The sequence below is a fragment of the Procambarus clarkii genome, chromosome 67, assembly GCF_040958095.1.
Source record: "Procambarus clarkii isolate CNS0578487 chromosome 67, FALCON_Pclarkii_2.0, whole genome shotgun sequence".
Classification (NCBI taxonomy): Eukaryota; Metazoa; Arthropoda; class Malacostraca; order Decapoda; family Cambaridae; genus Procambarus; species Procambarus clarkii.
This window is the reverse complement of record NC_091216.1, coordinates 3,346,235-3,366,790: the sequence shown is the minus strand read 5'-3', so window position 1 is coordinate 3,366,790 and position 20,556 is coordinate 3,346,235. Positions and strand designations below refer to the sequence as shown.

Sequence of the window (20,556 nt, the reverse complement as noted above, 5' to 3'; positions counted from 1 at the left end):
GACCGAAAAAGTAACATTAATAATTCTAACACGAATTTTCTCTATCTTTCTTATGTTTCTTTTCACTGTTGATGGTAATTCAAAGATCAATTCTCCAAAATTCATTTTTATTTCTAGTCTGACGCGACACTTGAGCGCGTTTCGTAAAACTTATTACATTTTCAAAGACTTTAGTTTACAAACACACAACTGAAACTGAATAGAGCTTACACATCTTCGAGGTTTATATCTACATTTGAGTGAGGTGGATGAGGTGAAAAACGAACTTTCAACAATGGGTATTCAATGGGTATTAAATTCCAACACAAGACAGAACACGAAACAATGGGTATTGAATGGGTATTAAATTCAAACACAAGACAGAACACGAAACAATGGGTATTGAATGGAAGTAATTGTAGAAAGCCTATTGGTCCATATTTCTTGATGCTTCTATATAGGAGCGGAGTCTTGAAGTGGGTAGAATATAGTTGTGCATTAATTAACTGTTGATTGCCGGTGTTGACTTCTTGATGTGTAGTGCCTCGCAGACGTCAAGCCGTCTGCTATCGCTGTATCTATCGATGATTTCTGTGTTGTTTGCTAAGATTTCTCTGGTGATGGTTTGTTTGTGGGAAGAGATTATATGTTCCTTAATGGAGCCCTGTTGCTTATGCATTTTAACTCCAATAAAAAAAAATTGACCTCATACATAATGAAATGGGTAGCTTTATCATTTCATAAGAAAAAAAATTAGAGAAAATATATTAATTAAGGAAAACTTGAAAATATATATATATATATATATATATATATATATATATATATATATATATATATATATATATATATATATATATATACAAGAGATCCATAACCTTTAAGCACCTTTTTGCATTATTATTTTTGTATCAACCCATGTATATCTTGTAACCATCAAATGCATAATAAAGCACAAAAAATAAAAAAGGAAGGGGGTGGTAGGAGAAAAGCACACAGAAACTGTATTGGAGGGGATCTAAACATTCCCTCTAATGCGTTATGCGTGGTTTCCTCCGAGGCTATGGGTCCCCCTTCTTTCAGCTAGAGTTGGTACTCCCTTCCTATATATATATATATATATATATATATATATATATATATATATATATATATATATATATATATATATATATATATATTGTGACGGTAACGCGTTGGTGTTCGGCTGTTCAAAGCTAGGGGTATGGCCTCGTCACATAGTATTAAAAAAAAATAGAAAATGTGGAACTTCGTCTGTGGTAAGGTAAGGAGAAGACACACAAAACACAAGTAAATTTTAACAATAAATTTTAATTACGTTAAAGAAATAAAACATGAATAAAATGGTCAAACAAATTCGTATAATAAAATCAATCAAAATAATAAGAATAATTAAATGACACAATGAAAAGTTACGTTAAGACAAAATAACAAGAAGTGCAATAGACAAGTATATGAAAGGTGCTGGAATATTGGCTTTAAGCTATCACCTCTCTCAGTATACGTACGCTAAAGCTTACGTCTAGCAGGGAGAAGTGTTAACTGTGAAAGCACGGAATATTCTGAGGACTGAGGTCGTGGCGGCCCCAGACATCAAGTAGTATGGGGGGGGGCGAGTGCAGTTGCAGCCAGACCGGCGACCAATCAGCGGGGAGCCGGCAGTAAGACAGGTAGTTTGGCGGTTTGAGTCTGAGCAGGTGTCCCTGGCTGCATACGTTTTGCTCTCTGGCAAACCTTGCTGGTGTTGTTGTCGTTGTTGGACATTTCTTCCATAGTAGTTTTATATATATATAACGACGTAATTGTGGAGGGAAGAGCAGGCTCAATCTCTTGAAGGAGATTATCGTCACAACTCTCCCCCGAAGCCTGCGGTTCTGGAAGAAGTACGTCGTTATGTGGTGGAGTAATGGATGGAGTTGCTTCTACTTCATAAACTCTGGAGAGATCATGGGCTAAGATGTTGTCAGACTCTTGGTATAGCGTGTCTCCAGGTTGAATTTCTGCAGTTAGCAAGCCCATAGTAGAAGACGTTGAGATGAGAAGTGGGCGTGCTGCAGGAGGTGTAGGGTGGTGTGGTCCGTGTTGATGGTGGACCGAGCACTTTTCAGGTGTGGAGTGAAGTGCTGGAGCTTCAGGATGAGGAAGAGTAGCTCCTTGCCAATTGTTCCGTAGTTCCTTGTAGCAGTAGTCGCTGACAGGTGTATTCTCCTCGCCTCGTTGCTGCATCGCGACACCACCAACGTCGGTACCACTGGCGTCGACATGGAGGATGAAGGGCTTATCTGACGAGGTGAGAGTGGAATTAGAATAGGGCAAAGGAGCACGATTATTATCCTGAAAGCATTTGGGAAGATCATTAAGGATTTCGGAATTAGAAAGCGCTGACTCCTTGTCAGTGCTTTTGGGAGGAGAAGCTGGGAAGGTCTCACTGTGGATGTAGGGTTCTGTGAAGGTGGAATAGTTAATTAGGACAGTGGGAGGAGTACCATTATATTGCTTCAGGAGGTTGACGTGGCACAGCTGGGTCTTCCGCCGCCTATCTGGAGTCTCTATTACGTAGTTGTTATTATTCCTGCACTCTTTGACGCAGTAGGGTCCTGAAAACCTGTTTTGTAAAGGTGAACCTGGGATAGGGAAATATGCAAGGACGAAGTCTCCCGGCTTGAATTTTCTTACTTTGCTGGTCTGGTCGTAATGAGTCTTCATTCTCTCCTGGGCTTTCAATAGATTATCATGGGCAAAACGGTGGACTCTCTCTAGAATGTGTTGAAGGTTTTGAAGAAACTGGGGCACATTCTGATGCTCACTGAAGGTGGCATCTCGGAGAGAGTCTTTGATAGCCTTAAGGGGAGTACGGCACTTACGGCCGTAGAGCATCTCATAAGGAGATACTCCTAGGGACTCATTGGGGAGACTTCTGTAAATACACATTATAAGGTCAATCTGCTTATCCCAATCCTTCGAGGTTTCACTACAAAACTTTTTCAAGAGTGCTTTGATTGTCTGATGACTACGTTCAAGAGAACCCTGTGAAGCAGGATGATAGGGGCTGGACAATACCTGTTTGATGTTGAACTCCTCCAGTGTCCTTTTGAAGAGATCACTGGTGAAGTTGGTACCACAGTCTCTCTGAATCTCCCTGGGAAATCCGTATTGAGTGAAGATCTTCAATAGATGTTTTATAACCGTAGCAGCCGTGATGTTCTTCACTGGAACTGCTATGGGAAATCTGGTGGTAGGACACAGGATGGTTAGGATGTAGGCGTTACCTGAACTGGTCCGAGGTAAAGGACCAACACAGTCTATTATGAGTCTGTGGAAAGGTTCCGCAGGCACCTGTATGGGAATCAGTGGCGCTCTGGGAATGGAGATGTTCGGTTTGCCTGCCATCTGACATGTATGACACTGTTTTACGTACTGTTTGACGTTATTTACCATACCTGGCCAGTAGTAGTCTTGACGAATTCCATGGTAAGTCTTGTTGAAGCCGTAGTGGGAGAGTGCTCCGTGGGCCAGGTGTAGAATAGTGGGCCGCAGGCTGGTGGGAATCACAAGTTGTTCGATGTTGGCCCAATCGTCCTCCTCCTTCAGTTTACTGGGTCTATATCTGCGGTAGAGCAAGTCGTTCTCTAGGAAGAACCCAGGAATACTGTCGGGTTGAGTCTCAGCCTGGAAAAACAATGGTGTTAAAGTAAGTTCTTCCCTCTGCAACTTACGGAACTCCAACTTGGTCAGATGCGGGGGGAGTTTCTGAGGGTCTTGAGGGACAGCGGTAGCAGTAGAGTCAGCTGGCTGTGGACGTGCGGCTTGTGCACGGGTGGTCACGAGAACCGGAGGAGAAACTTCATCACTCTCTTGAACCTCTGCTGGAACATACTCTAGAATAGGGTTACTTGGCACAGAGTTACACACCTGGGGTTTGTCCATGACGATCAGGTTGGTCGGTTGCAGGTCTTCTGCCAAGTCGTTGCCTAGGAGAAGTTGCACTCCAGGCATGGGAAAAGGCTTTTCCCTGACGGCGACTTGGACTTCCCCGTTCACGTAGGGACAATCCAGGTGGACTCTGGCGAGAGGGTATGGAGTGGTAGCAGTGAGGTCAGTGATGAAGACAGTTTCTCCGGTGTAGGTGATGTTGGTCACAGCCGACTTCAAGATGATCGATTGAAGAGCCGCTGTGTCCCTCAAGATCTTCAATTTGGAACGTCCCTCCGGATTTGAACCGTTGGCAGAGACAGTTCCAGTATACAGGTGGTTACTGAAAAGAGAAAGATCATTAATATTAACACCAACATTTATCACAGGCTTACCGGACTTAGGAGGAGTTGGTTTGGGTTTTTGTTGGTCAGTGGTTCCCTTGTATTGAGACTTACCACACTTGTCTATGGTATGTCCATAGAGTCTACAATACTTGCAGTACAGTTGTGAACCAGCTTGATCGGGGCTCACTTTCTCGTAACTGTACCACGACTTCTTACTGGAGGATGGTTCGGGTGTCAGCCGGTGGATGAGGCTGTAAGTGTCAGCCGACTTAGCACACTTCAGGTAGTCGGTTTCTTCTTTATCTGCTAAGTAGAGGCGGACAGGAGGCGGCACACGTCTCAAGAATTCTTCAACAAGCATCAGGTTGACGAGTTCTGTAAAAGTAAAGACATGTGCTGCTTCCAGCCATTTCATGAAATACCTCCGTTTCGTGTTAGCAAACTCGAGGAAGGTAGTGGTACTTGCCTTCAGGTGGTCACGGAATTTCCTTCTATAACTTTCTGTGGAAAGTAGGTAGGCGTCTAACACTGCTTGTTTCAGAGTGTGGTAGTCATTCTCAGACGCCAAAGTACTGAGTGTGACTGCAGCTCTACCTGTAAGATGAACTCTGAGAAGTGTGGACCATTGGTCGACAGGCCAACTGAGTTGATTAGCAAGGGTTTCAAAGGTGGTGAAAAACACATCAACTTCTTCTTCTACAAAGGATGGCATTAACTTACTTGCATGTGATATATTAAAACTGACGGGAAGATTGGCAGTAGCTTGTTGGCGTTGAGTGAAGTGTGAAGTTTCCAAGGCGATTTCTCGTTGACGACACTCTAGAGCCAGAGTCGCTTGTTGCTTGTCATGTTCGCGTTGCATCTCCAACTCGCGTTGTTTGGTTTCAAGCCGTACGCGTTCCCGCTCCTGGAGTAAGGCAATCTCACGTTCTTGTTCTTCTCTCCTCAAGGCGGCCTCGCGTTCTTGTTCGTCTCTCCTCAAAGCAGCCTCACGTTCGTGTTCTTCCCTCCGTATGGCAGCTGTTCGTTCTTCAATCTTGGCCAGCTCTAGTTTGAGTTTCAGCGTTGCCAAATCAGTTTTTTCTGCAATATAGTAAGTTTCATGAGTTTCAGAGTCTATCTTACCTTGCTCTAAATAGTAATCCAGCAACAGGTTGTGTAGGTCATTTTTGTTGGCTTGGTAGGGAACTTCTAGTTGATACTCATGTGCAAGAGTTTGTAATTCAGTCTTCTTGGCACGACTTAAAGTCCCTATTTCACCTGCTGGATTTGCACGGAAAGCTTGGAGACGAAACATGGTGAAATTAGCAAATAAAGGTACACGAATATTCAATAGTGAATGTCAGAAACAGGACAACGTGGCAACTGGTACCTATCCTGTGAGATCTTTAACAATTAAAGTTAAGTAAAAGATGTTAAATGATTAAATTAAATCAAGGGCGCAGGAAATCTTGTACCCGGTACTCATGTAAGAGGATAAGGGCAAGAAAATCCTACTAACAAATGAAACAGAGTTTCGAAAACAAATGAAACAGTTAAATGCCTCAAAAGTAAAATTGGTAGTCCAAGGATGTAGGCATACCTTGCCAAGTCTCTATAGGACATAAAGCAAGTTTTTCCTACTGAATTTAGTATGATACTTACAGAATTAGCGAACTTTTGTGCTCTGAAAAAGTAAGCTAATTCCCTACCGTTGTATGTATCATCATCTCTGACTGACGTGTAGGGGTGCGAGGTGTCAACTGGTGACGAGAACTGCTGCTGAGGTCCCAATTCAGCAACTAAAGTTCGAGCTAGAGGAACTATGGCCCTCTTTTTCCTCCTACAGTCAGATTGCAGAAGATTGGGTACTCTTGACCCGGGGCAGACCACAGTACAAGGGTACCTATATGATGATCTGTCAAAAATGAGAAATATTCAAGGGAAAAAGATGGTAAACACGAGTAATAACACGGAGGGAGAGATGACCAATTAAGAGTATGACTGCGGCCTACAGTCACCACGTAATCCAAAGTTGTCTCACCTTCACTATATGTTACTCTCGTAATGCACAATACACCGCACCTTATAAAAAATGAAATTGAATATGAAAAACAGTAATGCTACGTTAACAAAGTTAAATACGCTTACCATAAATTACCACTTGGCACCAGTACCTGAGTGAAGCTCCTAGGACAGGCCCCCATATAATATGTGACGGTAACGCGTTGGTGTTCGGCTGTTCAAAGCTAGGGGTATGGCCTCGTCACATAGTATTAAAAAAATAGAAAATCTGGAACTTCGTCTGTGGTAAGGTAAGGAGAAGACACACAAAACACAAGTAAATTTTAACAATGAAATTTTAATTACGTTAAAGAAATAAAACATGAATAAAATGGTCAAACAAATTCGTATAATAAAATCAATCAAAATAATAAGAATAATTAAATGACACAATGAAAAGTTACGTTAAGACAAAATAACAAGAAGTGCAATAGACAAGTATATGAAAGGTGCTGGAATATTGGCTTTAAGCTATCACCTCTCTCAGTATACGTACGCTAAAGCTTACGTCTAGCAGGGAGAAGTGTTAACTGTGAAAGCACGGAATATTCTGAGGACTGAGGTCGTGGCGGCCCCAGACATCAAGTAGTATGGGGGGGGGCGAGTGCAGTTGCAGCCAGACCGGCGACCAATCAGCGGGGAGCCGGCAGTAAGACAGGTAGTTTTGGCGGTTTGAGTCTGAGCAGGTGTCCCTGGCTGCATACGTTTTGCTCTCTGGCAAACCTTGCTGGTGTTGTTGTCGTTGTTGGACATTTCTTCCATAGTAGTTTTATATATATATAACGACGTAATTGTGGAGGGAAGAGCAGGCTCAATCTCTTGAAGGAGATTATCGCCACGTCATTATACCTGGTTTCCTCCGAGGCTATGGGTCCCCCTTCTTCCAGCTAGAGTTGGTACTCCCTTCCTATATATATATATATATATATATATATATATATACACCTCAGAATATTGTGTAAGACTGAAAAGTTCTGTGGGTACACAGGATTCACATTGGCTTTCTCTGGCTCCCAGTAAACAAACACCATTTGAAAAATAATTGTGGTCACCGTTCTTGTGTGTGAGGGCATCAGTAGCAAGTGAGCAGTGAGCAGCTAAGACTGGTATATGCTGTTTGAACTAACAGCACTGATGTTTATCCTGTATCCAAAGCATTACTTAAAATTGATGGAATATATAAGTAACTATTATTATATCTGAGTATGCCACCATACATACAAGTTCTCACTATTATCATACACAGTCAACATAGGAAAGGAGTGCAGTATGGTGCCTCTGGTGGAGAATGCCAACACCACCTGGAGGAACCGAACGTGGTTTGTTGGGGACAATGTGACTGCCACTTGTTTGCCTGGATTCATCTTTGTGGTAAACAACGCCTCACAGAGCCCCATCACCTGCACTGCCCAGGGCTGGCAGAACCTAACCGGATGTCAGATAGGTCAGTTCTCTTCTCTAAGTCTTGTTATTATGCAATAACACATGTGTCATTTAACAGTAAAAATTTAGATGCCGAGTGTTTGTGCGTGTTGCAGTGCACGTTAATATTGCAGTATTTGCTATACTCTCTGGGTACTGCTATACAGCGTGCACTCTGCTATATGTGCACTTTTGCTATATTTGAGGCTTGTTGCAATATTGCTTATGCTCGCCTATGTTATACATGAATTGTTGCATTGCTTGGATGTTGCTCTATTGCACGTGTTACAGCTGATGGCAAAAATATTATCTGAATTAGTGGACTATATTGCCACCAGATATTTGCAAGAGTTTCTTCCCCATTTCAACTTCCCTCTACTTTATTGTCCCTCAAGCTTTTAGAATCAATGTGCGTGCATTAGTATATACGGTCTATCCAACATTTTTTTTTAACAAACATTGCTAAATCTCCACTTTAAACCATGAATATTGCTTTCAGACTATACATTGAAGCCTCTATAAGGAACTTCCTTGAAGCGGTCAGCCATATACACAAGGAGACTGAACTCGTTAATATAGAAAGCATCAGTATAGTGTACATACATTTCTTCATAGACTCGGAACTTCTGTAACAAGTATGGCCCCATGCTAATATCAGCATAATTTACACATTTCTTCATAGACTGAGAGCCTCTATAACACAAACAGTCCCGTGCTAACTATATAAATTACCTCCAAAAGGCTAAACAATCCATGGCTTACACAAGGCACAAATCAATCAACACAAAGCTTGAATAACAGAAGAAATAGAGAATACAAGTTATACCTACAGAAGCAGCTAAGAGGTACTCTGCAACACTAGGAAAATGAAAACAGCTAACTCAAACTACAGTTCTGTGTAAATAAATGTTGTTAAATAAGAGACAACAAAACATTAAAAACATTTTCTCAGGTATTTAAATAAAAAGAACTAATAATAAGCAATATACCTGGGGAGAAACAATGGAAATTTTTTATCAGCATTTCATCACTTGTTTCTATCAATAGAAACAATATTTTCCCAAAAGAATTTCATCATTACAACGCATTGTAAATAAAAATTTCACAAGCAACTCTCCCGATTCTCTTACCTCTATCCCAAACAAGATCTTCAGATCTTGTGTGGGATAGATTATATGTCTCTCATATAATCCACTCACTTAACCACTTCACTGTGCACAACACCTTATGGCCTTTTAGGTATAGGGAACGATTCAAAACTCCCGTGGGTATACGGGACTCGCATGCTGTTCCTTAGGATTCCAGTAAACAGATGCCCTCATAAAAAAGAAATTGTCTGCATCCCTACTGGCTGTGAGAACCTCAGTACTGAGAGAGCGACCAAGCTAGCACATGCAGCAGGAGCTCACAGCACCGCTGCAGCACCACTTTATAATGATGAATAAAATAGGTCACTGCAATTATTATGTTGACACTGTCATGGATGATCCTGACTGTGATTAAGACTGTGTACAACAGTCAGACATCAGTGAACACAATGCTAGTTATGATATTCACAGCATGAGGTAGAGAGAGAGAGAGAGAGAGAGAGAGAGAGAGAGAGAGAGAGAGAGAGAGAGAGAGAGAGAGAGAGAGAGAGAGAGAGAGAGAGAGAGAGAGAGAGAGAGAGAGAGAGAGAGAGAGAGAGAGAGAGAGAGAGAGAGAGAGAGAGAGAGAGAGAGAGAGAGAGAGAGAGAGAGAGAGAGAGAGAGAGAGAGAGAGAGAGAGAGAGAGAGAGAGAGAGAGCGCGCACCCAGCCATTGTTTTCTGTATCTACACATTATTATATTACCTCATGCTCCTTCACAATATAACCTTGTGAAAGTGGATTCATATTCGGGATTTTGTGACAGGAATGTGATGATAACAGCAGTTCTGTTATTATCATAACGATGATAACATTTCGTTAGTCATAGCAAAATGAGTAGAATATTGGAGGCATTTTCTTGAATCTATTAGCATTGTCTGCTCATATCGTATGGCCCCATGCTGTGTTTGCTAGCATTGTCTGCTCATATCGTATGGCCCCATGCTGTGTTTGCTAGCATTGTCTGCTCATATCGTATGGCCCCATGCTGTGTTTGGATTTCATCACCACACCCACCAGAATTGCTTATTACTATATTTATTTATTTATTTATTATTTATTTATTTATTTATTTATTTATTTATTTATTTATTTATTTATTTACTTATTTATTTATTGTTCATTTATATACAAGAAGATACATTAGGTTCAGAGAGTACATACATAACATAGGTGTTTTTAATATTCTTGCAAAGCCATTAACACGTAGCGTTTCGGGCAGGTCGTTAACCCTTAGATAGCGGCTATGGAGAAATGTTCACACCTCCCTATGAAAAATATATAAATATAAAAATATAAGAAAAATAAGTGAATATTTATTGTTACACTGGGTGGAGGCGGTCTGCAAGGCTGTGTCTGGCGCTTGTCAACGCCTGGTGCTCGACTTTGCTGACACTTCCTGATTTATTCTCTGATGCTTCACTGATTGTTTTATCACTTGTTTTTCTTTATTTACATCTACAGAGCTTTTATATACATATTTGCATCATACATGTAAAACCCAGACATTAAGTGTTTAAATCATCACATGATTGACTGCATTACCCTAGTAACATTCATGACATTAACCGCATTTGTTCCATGAAATGGTAGCAGGATATTTTCATGGAACAAAGCAAATGCCGTTACATCCACATAGACCTATTATATCCATATTTGCATGATACACGTAAAACCCAGACAATATTTGTTAAATCTTCATATGATGATAACCGCCTTACTCTGTGAATCAACAGTTGACAATACCTGCTGTCTCTAAGGATATCAAACTAATAAAAGTGAAAGTATTAATAGGTACTTTGCAGCAGAATTTGAGTTCAATATAATATTGTAGTAAGATTTGAGTTTACCATAATAGCTGCAACATAAATTGATGGGAATGTTTACACTAACGGAGTTCCAAATCCCTTAAATACTAAAATTGGGGAAGTAGGTAGCACAAACTACAGGTGAGTTTAAAGCACAAGGTACGAAACTATAAGGATGAAATTGGATACTTTTTGGTTTTACTTTTGAATAACGATTTTAATTTATTTTGAATAAATATTTTTAATTTGTTGGGCAATTTATTAATTCATTACAGAGTGAGTTCCATAGACTGGGTCCTTTTATTTACATGGAGTGTTTGCACAGATTTAGTTTGACTCTGTGGATATCAAAAGATAATTATTTCCTGGTGTAGTGATTATGGGGTCTATTACATCTATCAAGGAAGAGTTTCAGATCAGATTAGCATTTAGGAACAAGATTTTCTAAATATATATAGCACAAGAGAATGTGTGGAGTGTATGTTTAGCATGTTTAGGGATTTAAAGAGAGGGGCTGTGTGTTGTCTAAAGATAGTTTGTTATAGTTCTGATAGCAGGTTTTTACTGGGTGATGATGGGCTTTAGATAATTTGCAGTGGTTGAACCCGATGCATAGATACTGTGTGTTAAATAGGGATAGATTCTAGTGATTACTAGAGTACTCTAGTAATTATATTGTGATTACTCTAGTAATATTTGATTGTGATTACTCTGTATTGAAAGAGGAGCATCAGAGGTAGCTTATTCCTAGATGACAGAGCCAGAGAGCATAGGGGGGGGGGGGGAGGATCGTAAGAAACTCTGGTTCGGCTTCAGTGGAAGCCTCAGAATTCCTCGAGGGCGCAGTAGTACCCCAGGTTGCAACCTTTTTCCATATCGTGGTCAAGTTGTCTTGAGTGTGTGCCTGGGAACACCCTGCACATAGATTCCAACCCTAATCACGACTCATACGGATTTTATCATTATTATCATTATTGCACAGAGAAATCACATTATCATGATGTAGAACATTTACCTGGGAGTGCTTTGTGCATAGGTTCGAATCCTTCTCATGACTCCTACTGATTTACTCATTATTATTATTATTATTATTATTATTATTATTATTATTATTATTATTATTATTATTATTATTATTATTATTATTAAAGTGAATTGCAATGTCACTTGCACTTTGCTATATTACGTTATGGTTGGTATAATGCAGTAGTTTTGCTTGTAACGAGAATAAATGAAAATGTATCTGCAGTTAACCTTTTGTTTGACATAATGTGATCATTGTGGCAGTGTGTGAGGAGGAGCTGAGCGTGGAAGGAGCCATGACTGACTGGTCATCCACTGTGGTGTGGCCGCTGGGAGCTAAGGTCAACGCCACCTGTCTCCAGGGTCACTACATCTTACCCGAAGGCAACCTCACCCAGACAGTAGAGTGTACGAGCCAAGGCTGGCAGAACGCGACGCCCTGTGAACCAGGTGAGAGAATCCTCTTGAACACTTTGAGAGACAGGAGGGGATAGCCTGTCAGACAATCTTCTTGTATACACACAGAAATCACAATAGCGTGATATATCGAATGTATAAATCCTCAAGGGTTGCAATTCTTATCCATGTCGTGGCGCAGTCGATTAAGGCGCGTCTGGGATCTTCCTGGACGTAAGATCGAACTCTCATCACGGCACTTGTGGATTTATTCAATCTACTTGTATATATAAGGAATGAGAGGTGACACCCTGTGGGACAGTCTTCTTGTACTATTAGCCAGAGAACAAGGAGACAAGAGGTACACATTGTTGTACGTGATAAATGTCTCTGCCAGCACGAAAGTTGACTATAGTTATGTTATCTTGAGTGGTTATATTTACATTGTAAATAATATAATTGCTATTATTTTGTTTTTGCTTCATTATAATTATGGTCCAGCCAAAATTAGTTTGTCTGGGAGAAAATTTTGGGTGACATTACTCCTGTACCAGTTCACTGCACAACCCTCGTGTACCAGTTCACTGCACAACCCCCCTGTACCAGTTCACTGCACAACCCCCCTGTACCAGTTCACTGCACAACCCTCCTGTACCAGTTCACTGCACAACCCCCCTGTACCAGTTCACTGCACAACCCTCCTGTACCAGTTCACTGCACAACCCCCCTGTACCAGTTCACTGCACAACCCTCCTGTACCAGTTCACTGCACAACCCTCCTGTAACAGTTCACTGCACAACCCTCCTGTACCAGTTCACTGCACAACCCTCTTGTACCAGTTCACTGCACAACCCTCTTGTACCAGTTCACTGCACAACCCTCTTGTACCAGTTCACTGCACAACCCTCCTGTAACAGTTCACTGCACAACCCCCCTGTACCAGTTCACTGCACAACCCCCCTGTACCAGTTCACTGCACAACCCCCCTGTACCAGTTCACTGCACAACCCCCCTGTACCAGTTCACTGCACAACCCCCCTGTACCAGTTCACTGCACAACCCTCCTGTACCAGTTCACTGCACAACCCTCCTGTACCAGTTCACTGCACAACCCTCCTGTACCAGTTCACTGCACAACCCCCCTGTACCAGTTCACTGCACAACCCACCTGTACCAGTTCACTGCACAACCCTCCTGTACCAGTTCACTGCACAACCCACCTGTACCACTTCACTACACAACCCTCTTGTACCAGTTCACTGTACTGCTCTGTTGTTGCAGGTTGTACTGAGGAGCTTGCACTCGAGGCAGCCAATGGGTCCGCCATCTGGCCGTGGGAGACGAGGGTGTGGTCGTTGGATGAGAACCTCACAGCTTCCTGCAGTGACCAGTACCTCACACACAATGGCACCAACACCACTAACTTCACCTGTACTCCAACTGGCTGGCTTATTCTTGCGCCCTGTCTTAGAGGTAAACTGTAAATATCTCTATCTCTCTTAATCTCGTACAAGTTATGTGCTTTATAACACAATTGTGTGTGTGTGTAGTTACCAAAGTGTTGTTAACGGATGGGAGCTACGCTCGTGGTGTCCCGTCTTCCCAGTACACTCTGTTGTATAACACTTTGAAACTACTGACGGTTTTGGCCTCCATCACTTTCTTACTTCATGTGTTCCAACTGTATACCACTCTGTTTGCAAAAAAGAAACTTCTAGCATTTGTTGCCACCTTCGTTTCCTTAGCTTGAAAGTTCTTGAGGTTTGACAAAGGTTTTGGCAATTCCTTTGTCAGTTTGGTCGATTCCTGTTATTATTTTGTAAGTGGTGATCATATTGTCATGTTTTCTTCTATCTTCTAGCTTTGGCATATCTAATGTCTCTAGCCTCTCTTCATAACTCTTATTTATCAGTTCTGGAAGCCATTAACTAACATGCCCCCTTGCACTTTTTTCAGTTTATTGATGTGCTTCTTGAGATATGGGCACCATACAACTGCTGCCTCTTCCAATTTTGGTCTCACAAAGGTCATGAACAGTTTCTTTAGTATTTCACCATTCATGTAATTAAAAGCAGTTCTGAAGTTGGAAAGTGCAGCATTTACTCCTCGCAAACTGCCCTTTGTGTTCCTTTGGTGATAGTCTACTATTCAGAACCACCCCTGGATCTCGTTTCTTGTTAGCAATTATTTAATTCCTTTCCACATAATTTGTAGGTTGTGGGTGGTCTATTTTGTCCTATTCCATAACATAGCATTTATTCACATTGAACCTCATTTGCCACAGGGTGCTCCAAGCACTTACTTTATCTAGATCAATTTGAAGAGCATGACAATTGTCTACATTTCCTATCTTCCTCAGTATCTTAGCATCATTCATGTCATGGGTTGTGTCTTAGTTTGTGTGCCAGAGTCCTGTCAAGAATTTGGTGGTGGTGGACCTTTAAATGTTGTCTAGGGGAACAGATAATTTTACTCGAGCCTAGTGGAAAATCAAGGGGTAAGGAAAAACAGCCTAGTACAAAGATACAAGTTTATATGTATAAGACACACGCTATTACATATTTGAAATGTTATTCCTTACAACAGAAGGACAATTAATATAAGCCAAGTGGGCTCTGGCTACCCTATGGCTCACAATCCCAAACCTGGAACCTTGCACACAGCCACCATACCTATCAACCCAGTGACACACATATTTACACCTCTAGGAAACCTGGACTCTCGTAAACCATCTCCAAAGTCTGCATAATCCCAAATCCGAATCTTAACCCCTTCCAAGTGCTATATAGTCGTTATGGCTTGGCGCTTACTCCTGATACTTCAGGAGTAAGCGCATCCCCTTGCATCCCTGTTTAGATACAAAGGAAGGCTTATCTGACTGTGCGGGGGAGAAAACCCCCTCAAATAGCAAGGACTGGTCATCTGCGTTCCATCTCCCCTCAAGCCAAGATGGCGTCCACCTCCCTTGCGTCATCGCTCCTTAATACTCTATTCTTTACATTTGCAATCAAATCCTTTATTGACTTTATTTACCATATTCCATATGCATGCTTTTTGATTGAGTCCATTTTTCCCTTACGTAGTTAGGATATTCCAGTTCACATTATTCCTAACAATCTCCAGCTGAGAAGGCACTACTTTGCTGGGCGGAGTATTACTGGTGACTCGCGGACTCTCTGATATCAGCTGTAGATATTTTCCTATCAAACATTCTCCACTGTGTCCACCAACCTTTTATACTTGAAACTAACCTCCACAGCAGGTAAGGTTCATAACAATGGGGCCTCGTAGCCTGGTGGATAGCGCGCAGGACTCGTAATTCTTTGGCGCGGGTTCAATTCCCGCACGAGGCAGAAATAAATGGGCAAAGCTTCTTTCATCCTAAATGCCCCTGTTACCTAGCAGTAAATAGGTACCTGGGAGTAGTCAGCTGTCACGGGCTGCTTCCTGGGGTGTGGGTGTGTGGTGTGGAAAAAAAAGTAGTTAGTAAACAGTTGATTGACAATTGAGAGGCGGGCCGATAGAGCAAAGCTCAACCCCCGCAAACACAACTAGGTGAATACAATCCACAACGTTGTTCATGTAATGTTATATTTATTTTGGTAGATCATTTATTTAGACGATGAACATTACTGGTGCAAGATTTGAACCCTGCAGGACTCCACTAGTAACACTCTTCCCATCAGATACATTGCCTCTGATTACTGCGCTCATCTTTCTGTAAGGAAACTTGTCATCCATGTCAGAAGTCTCTGTCTCACCCCTCCAGCATGTTCAAGTTTCCAAAACAACTGCTTGTGTGGGACTGTCAAAAGCCTTTTTTAGGTCCAGATAGACAATCAATCCAACCATCTCTTTCCTGTAGAATCTCTGTGGCTCTTTCATAAAAAATTAAGTAGATTTGTTATGTATGATCTTCCTGTTTGAAAACCATACTGTCTGTCTGTTAGTATAGTATTCTCCATGTATTCTACCTATTTGGTTTTAACTATTTTTCAAGTGGTTTGACTACCACGCTTGTTAATGATATGGGTCCATAATTTAGAGGGTTTTCTCCACTACCAATTTTGTAGATTGGAACTATGTTTTCCTTTTTTCATATATCTGCTAAGATTCCTGTGCACAAGGATGTCTGGAATATAAACTAATTGAAGCATGAATTGAACTGAAGTAGCAAAAAAATGAATGCCGAAAACTACATGCTATTATATGCTCGACATGGTTGCCATTCCTTTGAAGACATGTCCGGATGTGATCTCTCCCTTTCAGGGTGGTCTCTCATTCTGATGTTATGCCACAAATTATATTTTAAATGTGTCCTTTATAACTAATGGATTGCTGTATTTGTTTAGGTCTGCAGGCCACAGTCGTGAAGCCAAAGGGCCTGGTCGAACATTGCATGACTTGTGAAACAAATTCTTGACACCTGAAATAGTAATAGAGAAGAATGTCGACTTTAGCAGTTAAAGGGTTATTCATAAATTTAGGATAAGCATTCTACTGAGATTTATAATAAAGATAATGTCTAAGATGTTTTAATGATAAAAAGCAAGCATCAGACTAATGACCTGTCTTTGTCTTGTTATACATCGCGCACATAATGTTACAACTGGATGGTGTAGTGTGTGAGGGAGAGCCAAGTGTTGACAACGGCAGCACCACCTGGGTGCCAGGGTTGTGGCTTGAGGGCCAGGAGGTAATGGCTCACTGTAACTCTCAATACCGCTTCCTAAACCAAGCCAGCTCCCTCACTCTCGCCTGCACCAACACCGGCTGGCAGAACATCACTGGCTGCATCTTTTGTAAGTTGATCTTTCTGTATTATGATGCATTTACTGTACCTTGGAATAGTCCAATGTTAAAATTATAATACAAATATTGAACTTTTAAAGCAGTTTAGAGTAAAATATGCAATACCTTGTTCAATATATGGTATACAAAATAGTTTTAAGATTTTTTTATATGTTGTTGCTGTAATTTAATACTTTATATTATCTCATTTGATATAGTAAGCCATACAATTTTGCCTGAACATCACCACAGAAGTCAAGTCTGAAAATCACTTTTCATCATAGAATAGACCATTTACTACTTGTTAAGATAAGAAAACATGTTTGTCTTAAACACTAATTATTAATATCAGTTTAACAATTTTTAATATTGAATATTATTTATATAACAATATAATAGTCATACAGTACTTATAGCCAATATCTGAATATAATGTGATAATTATAGTTTAGTTACAAGGTGTCTGCTCGTATAATAACAGACATTAAGAAGTAGAATTATTCATGTTCCAGACATTTTGATGTAAAGTAGCTTTCCTCAAAAGTTCTGGCGTATAATTGTGTTTACAACATTATGTCATGTCACTAATTCCATTTTTCCTTGCAGTTTTCACATGACTAATAATCCCATGGTAAGACTCCTTACTAAGGAAGTCTTCTCTGGTGACAACGAAACCCTTCTCCTGATCCTTTCACTATCTTTCTTTACACTATGTTTTCCACCTTGTCTTGGGAGTCTTGGAAGGAGGGAGTGAACGTATGGTGTGGAGGTGTAAATTTTGGCTTGAATGATCCAATTCTTGGACTGCATGGCTTATGTTGTGAATGTGTTTCGGAGGTGTGGAAGGATGTGAATACTGGCCAATGTAAATACTATTTTGTGAGAGTTTGTAATGAATTGTTTATTTGAACAGTTGTTTTATTATCAAAATCTTTGAAAAATGTGTTTCATTTACCTGTACAAAATCACTAGTCATATATCTTGACAGTCAGTTTAATTATAATATATAGTAGTAGGAATCCATTAGTCTCTGGAGATTATAAAGATGCGCTCTGGATGTCGGACTGGAGTTGCCTCTCCAGGCCACAAAGCCAGGGTAGGTTGATACAAGGGAGAAGCTGTTACCCATGCAGCCGGCCCTCCTCTCCACGGCGCCGAAAGTCTCCAATAGAGAAGCTAATGCCAATACGATTGGTTCCAGCGCCATTGCAGGAACTGTCAGAACGAGGTTGAAGGCAACAACGAACTGCCCTAGGAGTTCCAGCTCCAGAGTTTAATTTGAAGATGGTTAAAGAAGGCACAGGGACTCCAAACCCGGAGAACGTCGTGGTCGGGGACGGACAAGACTCACCCCAGCAAGGGTATGAACGACCCCAGCCTCCTGAAGCAGAGCTTGGGCCGCACGAGCCCCAGGAGGTGGACTTCCGAGCCCAGCTCCTACGGGTTCTGTACAGAGATCATCACAGCCCTCTTTCACCCGAGGCCGGCTTCGTTCAAGACCTTTTTTTTATATTTTTATATTTTTTCTTGTATTGGGGTACCACCTCTGGTTGTTTGTACGGATCCTATAAGCCTCGAAGAAGACGATATGCAGCATCCAGGAGAGCCTTGTTGGGCTCACTCGTGCCCAGGTACATACCATTTTCTCCTACCATCCCCTTATATATATATGTATATATGGGGAAATTTATTGTACAAGATTACATGATTACAAATGTGTCCTTAAAACATACACAATACTACCAATACAAGTAAATTGAAAAAAACGACAATGCGAAAGATTGATAAATGTCACAAACAGCATACTGTAATATATATATATATATATATATATATATATATATATATATATATATATATATATATATATATATATATATATATATATATATATATATATATATATATATATATATATATATATATAAATATATATATATATATGTCGTACCTAGTAGCCAGAACTCACTTTTTGGCCTACTATTCAAGGCCCGATTTGCCTAATAAGCCAAGTTTTCCTGAATTAATATATTTTTTCAAATTTTTTTCTTATGAAATGATAAAGCTACCCATTTCAATATGTATGAGGTCATTTTTTTTTTATTGGAGTTAAAATTAACGTAGATATATGACCGAACCTAACCAACCCTACCTAACCTAACCTAACCTATCTTTATAGGTTAGGTTTGGTTAGGTAGCCGAAAAAGTTAGGTTAGGTTAGGTTAGGTAGGTTAGGTAGTCGAAAAACAATTAATTAATGAAAACTTGGCTTATTAGGCAAATCGGGCCTTGCATAGTAGGCTGAGAAGTGCGTTCTGGCTATTAGGTACGACATATATATGTATATATATATATATATATATATATATATATATATATATATATATATATATATATATATATATATATATATATATATGTCGTACCTAGTAGCCAAAACGCACTTCTCAGCCTACTATGCAAGGCCCGATTTGCCTAATAAGCCAAGTTTTCATGAATTAATTGTTTTTGGGCAACCTAACCTAACCTAACTTTTTCGGCTACCTAACCTAACCTAACCTATAAAGATAGGTTAGGTTAGGTTAGGTAGGGTTGGTTAGGTTCGGTCATATATCTACGTTAATTTTAACTCCAATAAAAAAAATTGACCTCATACATAATGAAATGGGTAGCATTATCATTTCATTAACACAGGATATCACAGGACATAACACAGGACATTAACACAGGACAAAAAGAGATTGATCAAGGTAGTATTCAAGAGCGAGGACATCAAAGAGGACATCCTAGTAAGGAAGAGCAATCTGAGGTATGCAAGGAACTACAAAGAGGTATATGTTCAGAGGGACATGACCAGAGACGAGATAGTAAGGGCAGCAGATGCAAGGAAAAGGCGCAAGGAGAGGGAAGAGAGCCAGGGAACCTCAGCTTCCAAGCCAGCAATCCCAGAGGGGAGTGGGGAGCCCCAATCCAGCAACCAAGGAACCCCAGGGGGAAATGCAACACCCCAGTCCACCACCCAACAGGGCCCTCCCTACCCCCCAGCACAAACCCTTCCTTGCCCCTGCATAATGCCCATCATGAAACCCAAATCCTCCCCCTCCCCTTACCCCAAGTAGCCCCTGCTTTCCCAGCCCCTGGTCTTCTCCCTGCCCCAAGCAGGCCTGAGCAAGACCAAAGCCCTCTATCCCCCACTCCACCTCCCTCCAAACCCCTGTCAACTACACCGCAGGAGGGCGTGCCCTCTCCCCAAGCAATCCCTGCTCCCTCACCCCCAGGACTTCTTCCTGACCCAAGCAGGCCTGAGGAAGACCTAAGATCTCCGCCCCCCACTCCACCTCCCCCTGAACCCCTGGCAACTACCTCACAGGAGGAGGAGCCTACCCAAGTAGCAATGACCATAGAACAACCTCCTACACTTGTAGGGAGTGTGGGTGAAATTGGATATAAGAAAGTGAGCTTCAAGGTAATGTACTCAAACATTGATGGGATTACCAATAAAGCAAGTGAACTGGCAGAAAGGGTGCAAGAAGAAAACCCTGATGTAATAGGACTAACAGAAACAAAATTGTCAGGAGTCATAACAGATGCTGTGTTTCCAAAGGACTACTATATAGTAAGGAAAGAGAGGGAAGGGAGAGGAGGTGGAGGAGTGGCCCTTCTGATAAGGAAGGACTGGAGTTTTGA

The 20,556-nt window shown here is 41.0% G+C and overlaps 1 protein-coding gene across 1 annotated transcript in view; it reads left to right on the top strand.

Annotated features, from left to right (window-relative positions):
• Window positions 1–14,827, top strand: part of LOC138355504 (complement factor H-like) — a 32,547-nt gene extending 17,720 nt beyond the window's left edge. Inside the window, exons 7-10 of the mRNA XM_069310702.1 lie at window positions 7,549–7,746; window positions 11,946–12,131; window positions 13,360–13,558; window positions 14,665–14,827. Coding sequence (XP_069166803.1) covers window positions 7,549–7,746; window positions 11,946–12,131; window positions 13,360–13,558; window positions 14,665–14,827 — 746 coding nt within the window. The remainder of the gene's footprint in view (window positions 1–7,548; window positions 7,747–11,945; window positions 12,132–13,359; window positions 13,559–14,664) is intronic.
• The last annotated feature ends 5,729 nt before the right edge of the window (window positions 14,828–20,556 follow it).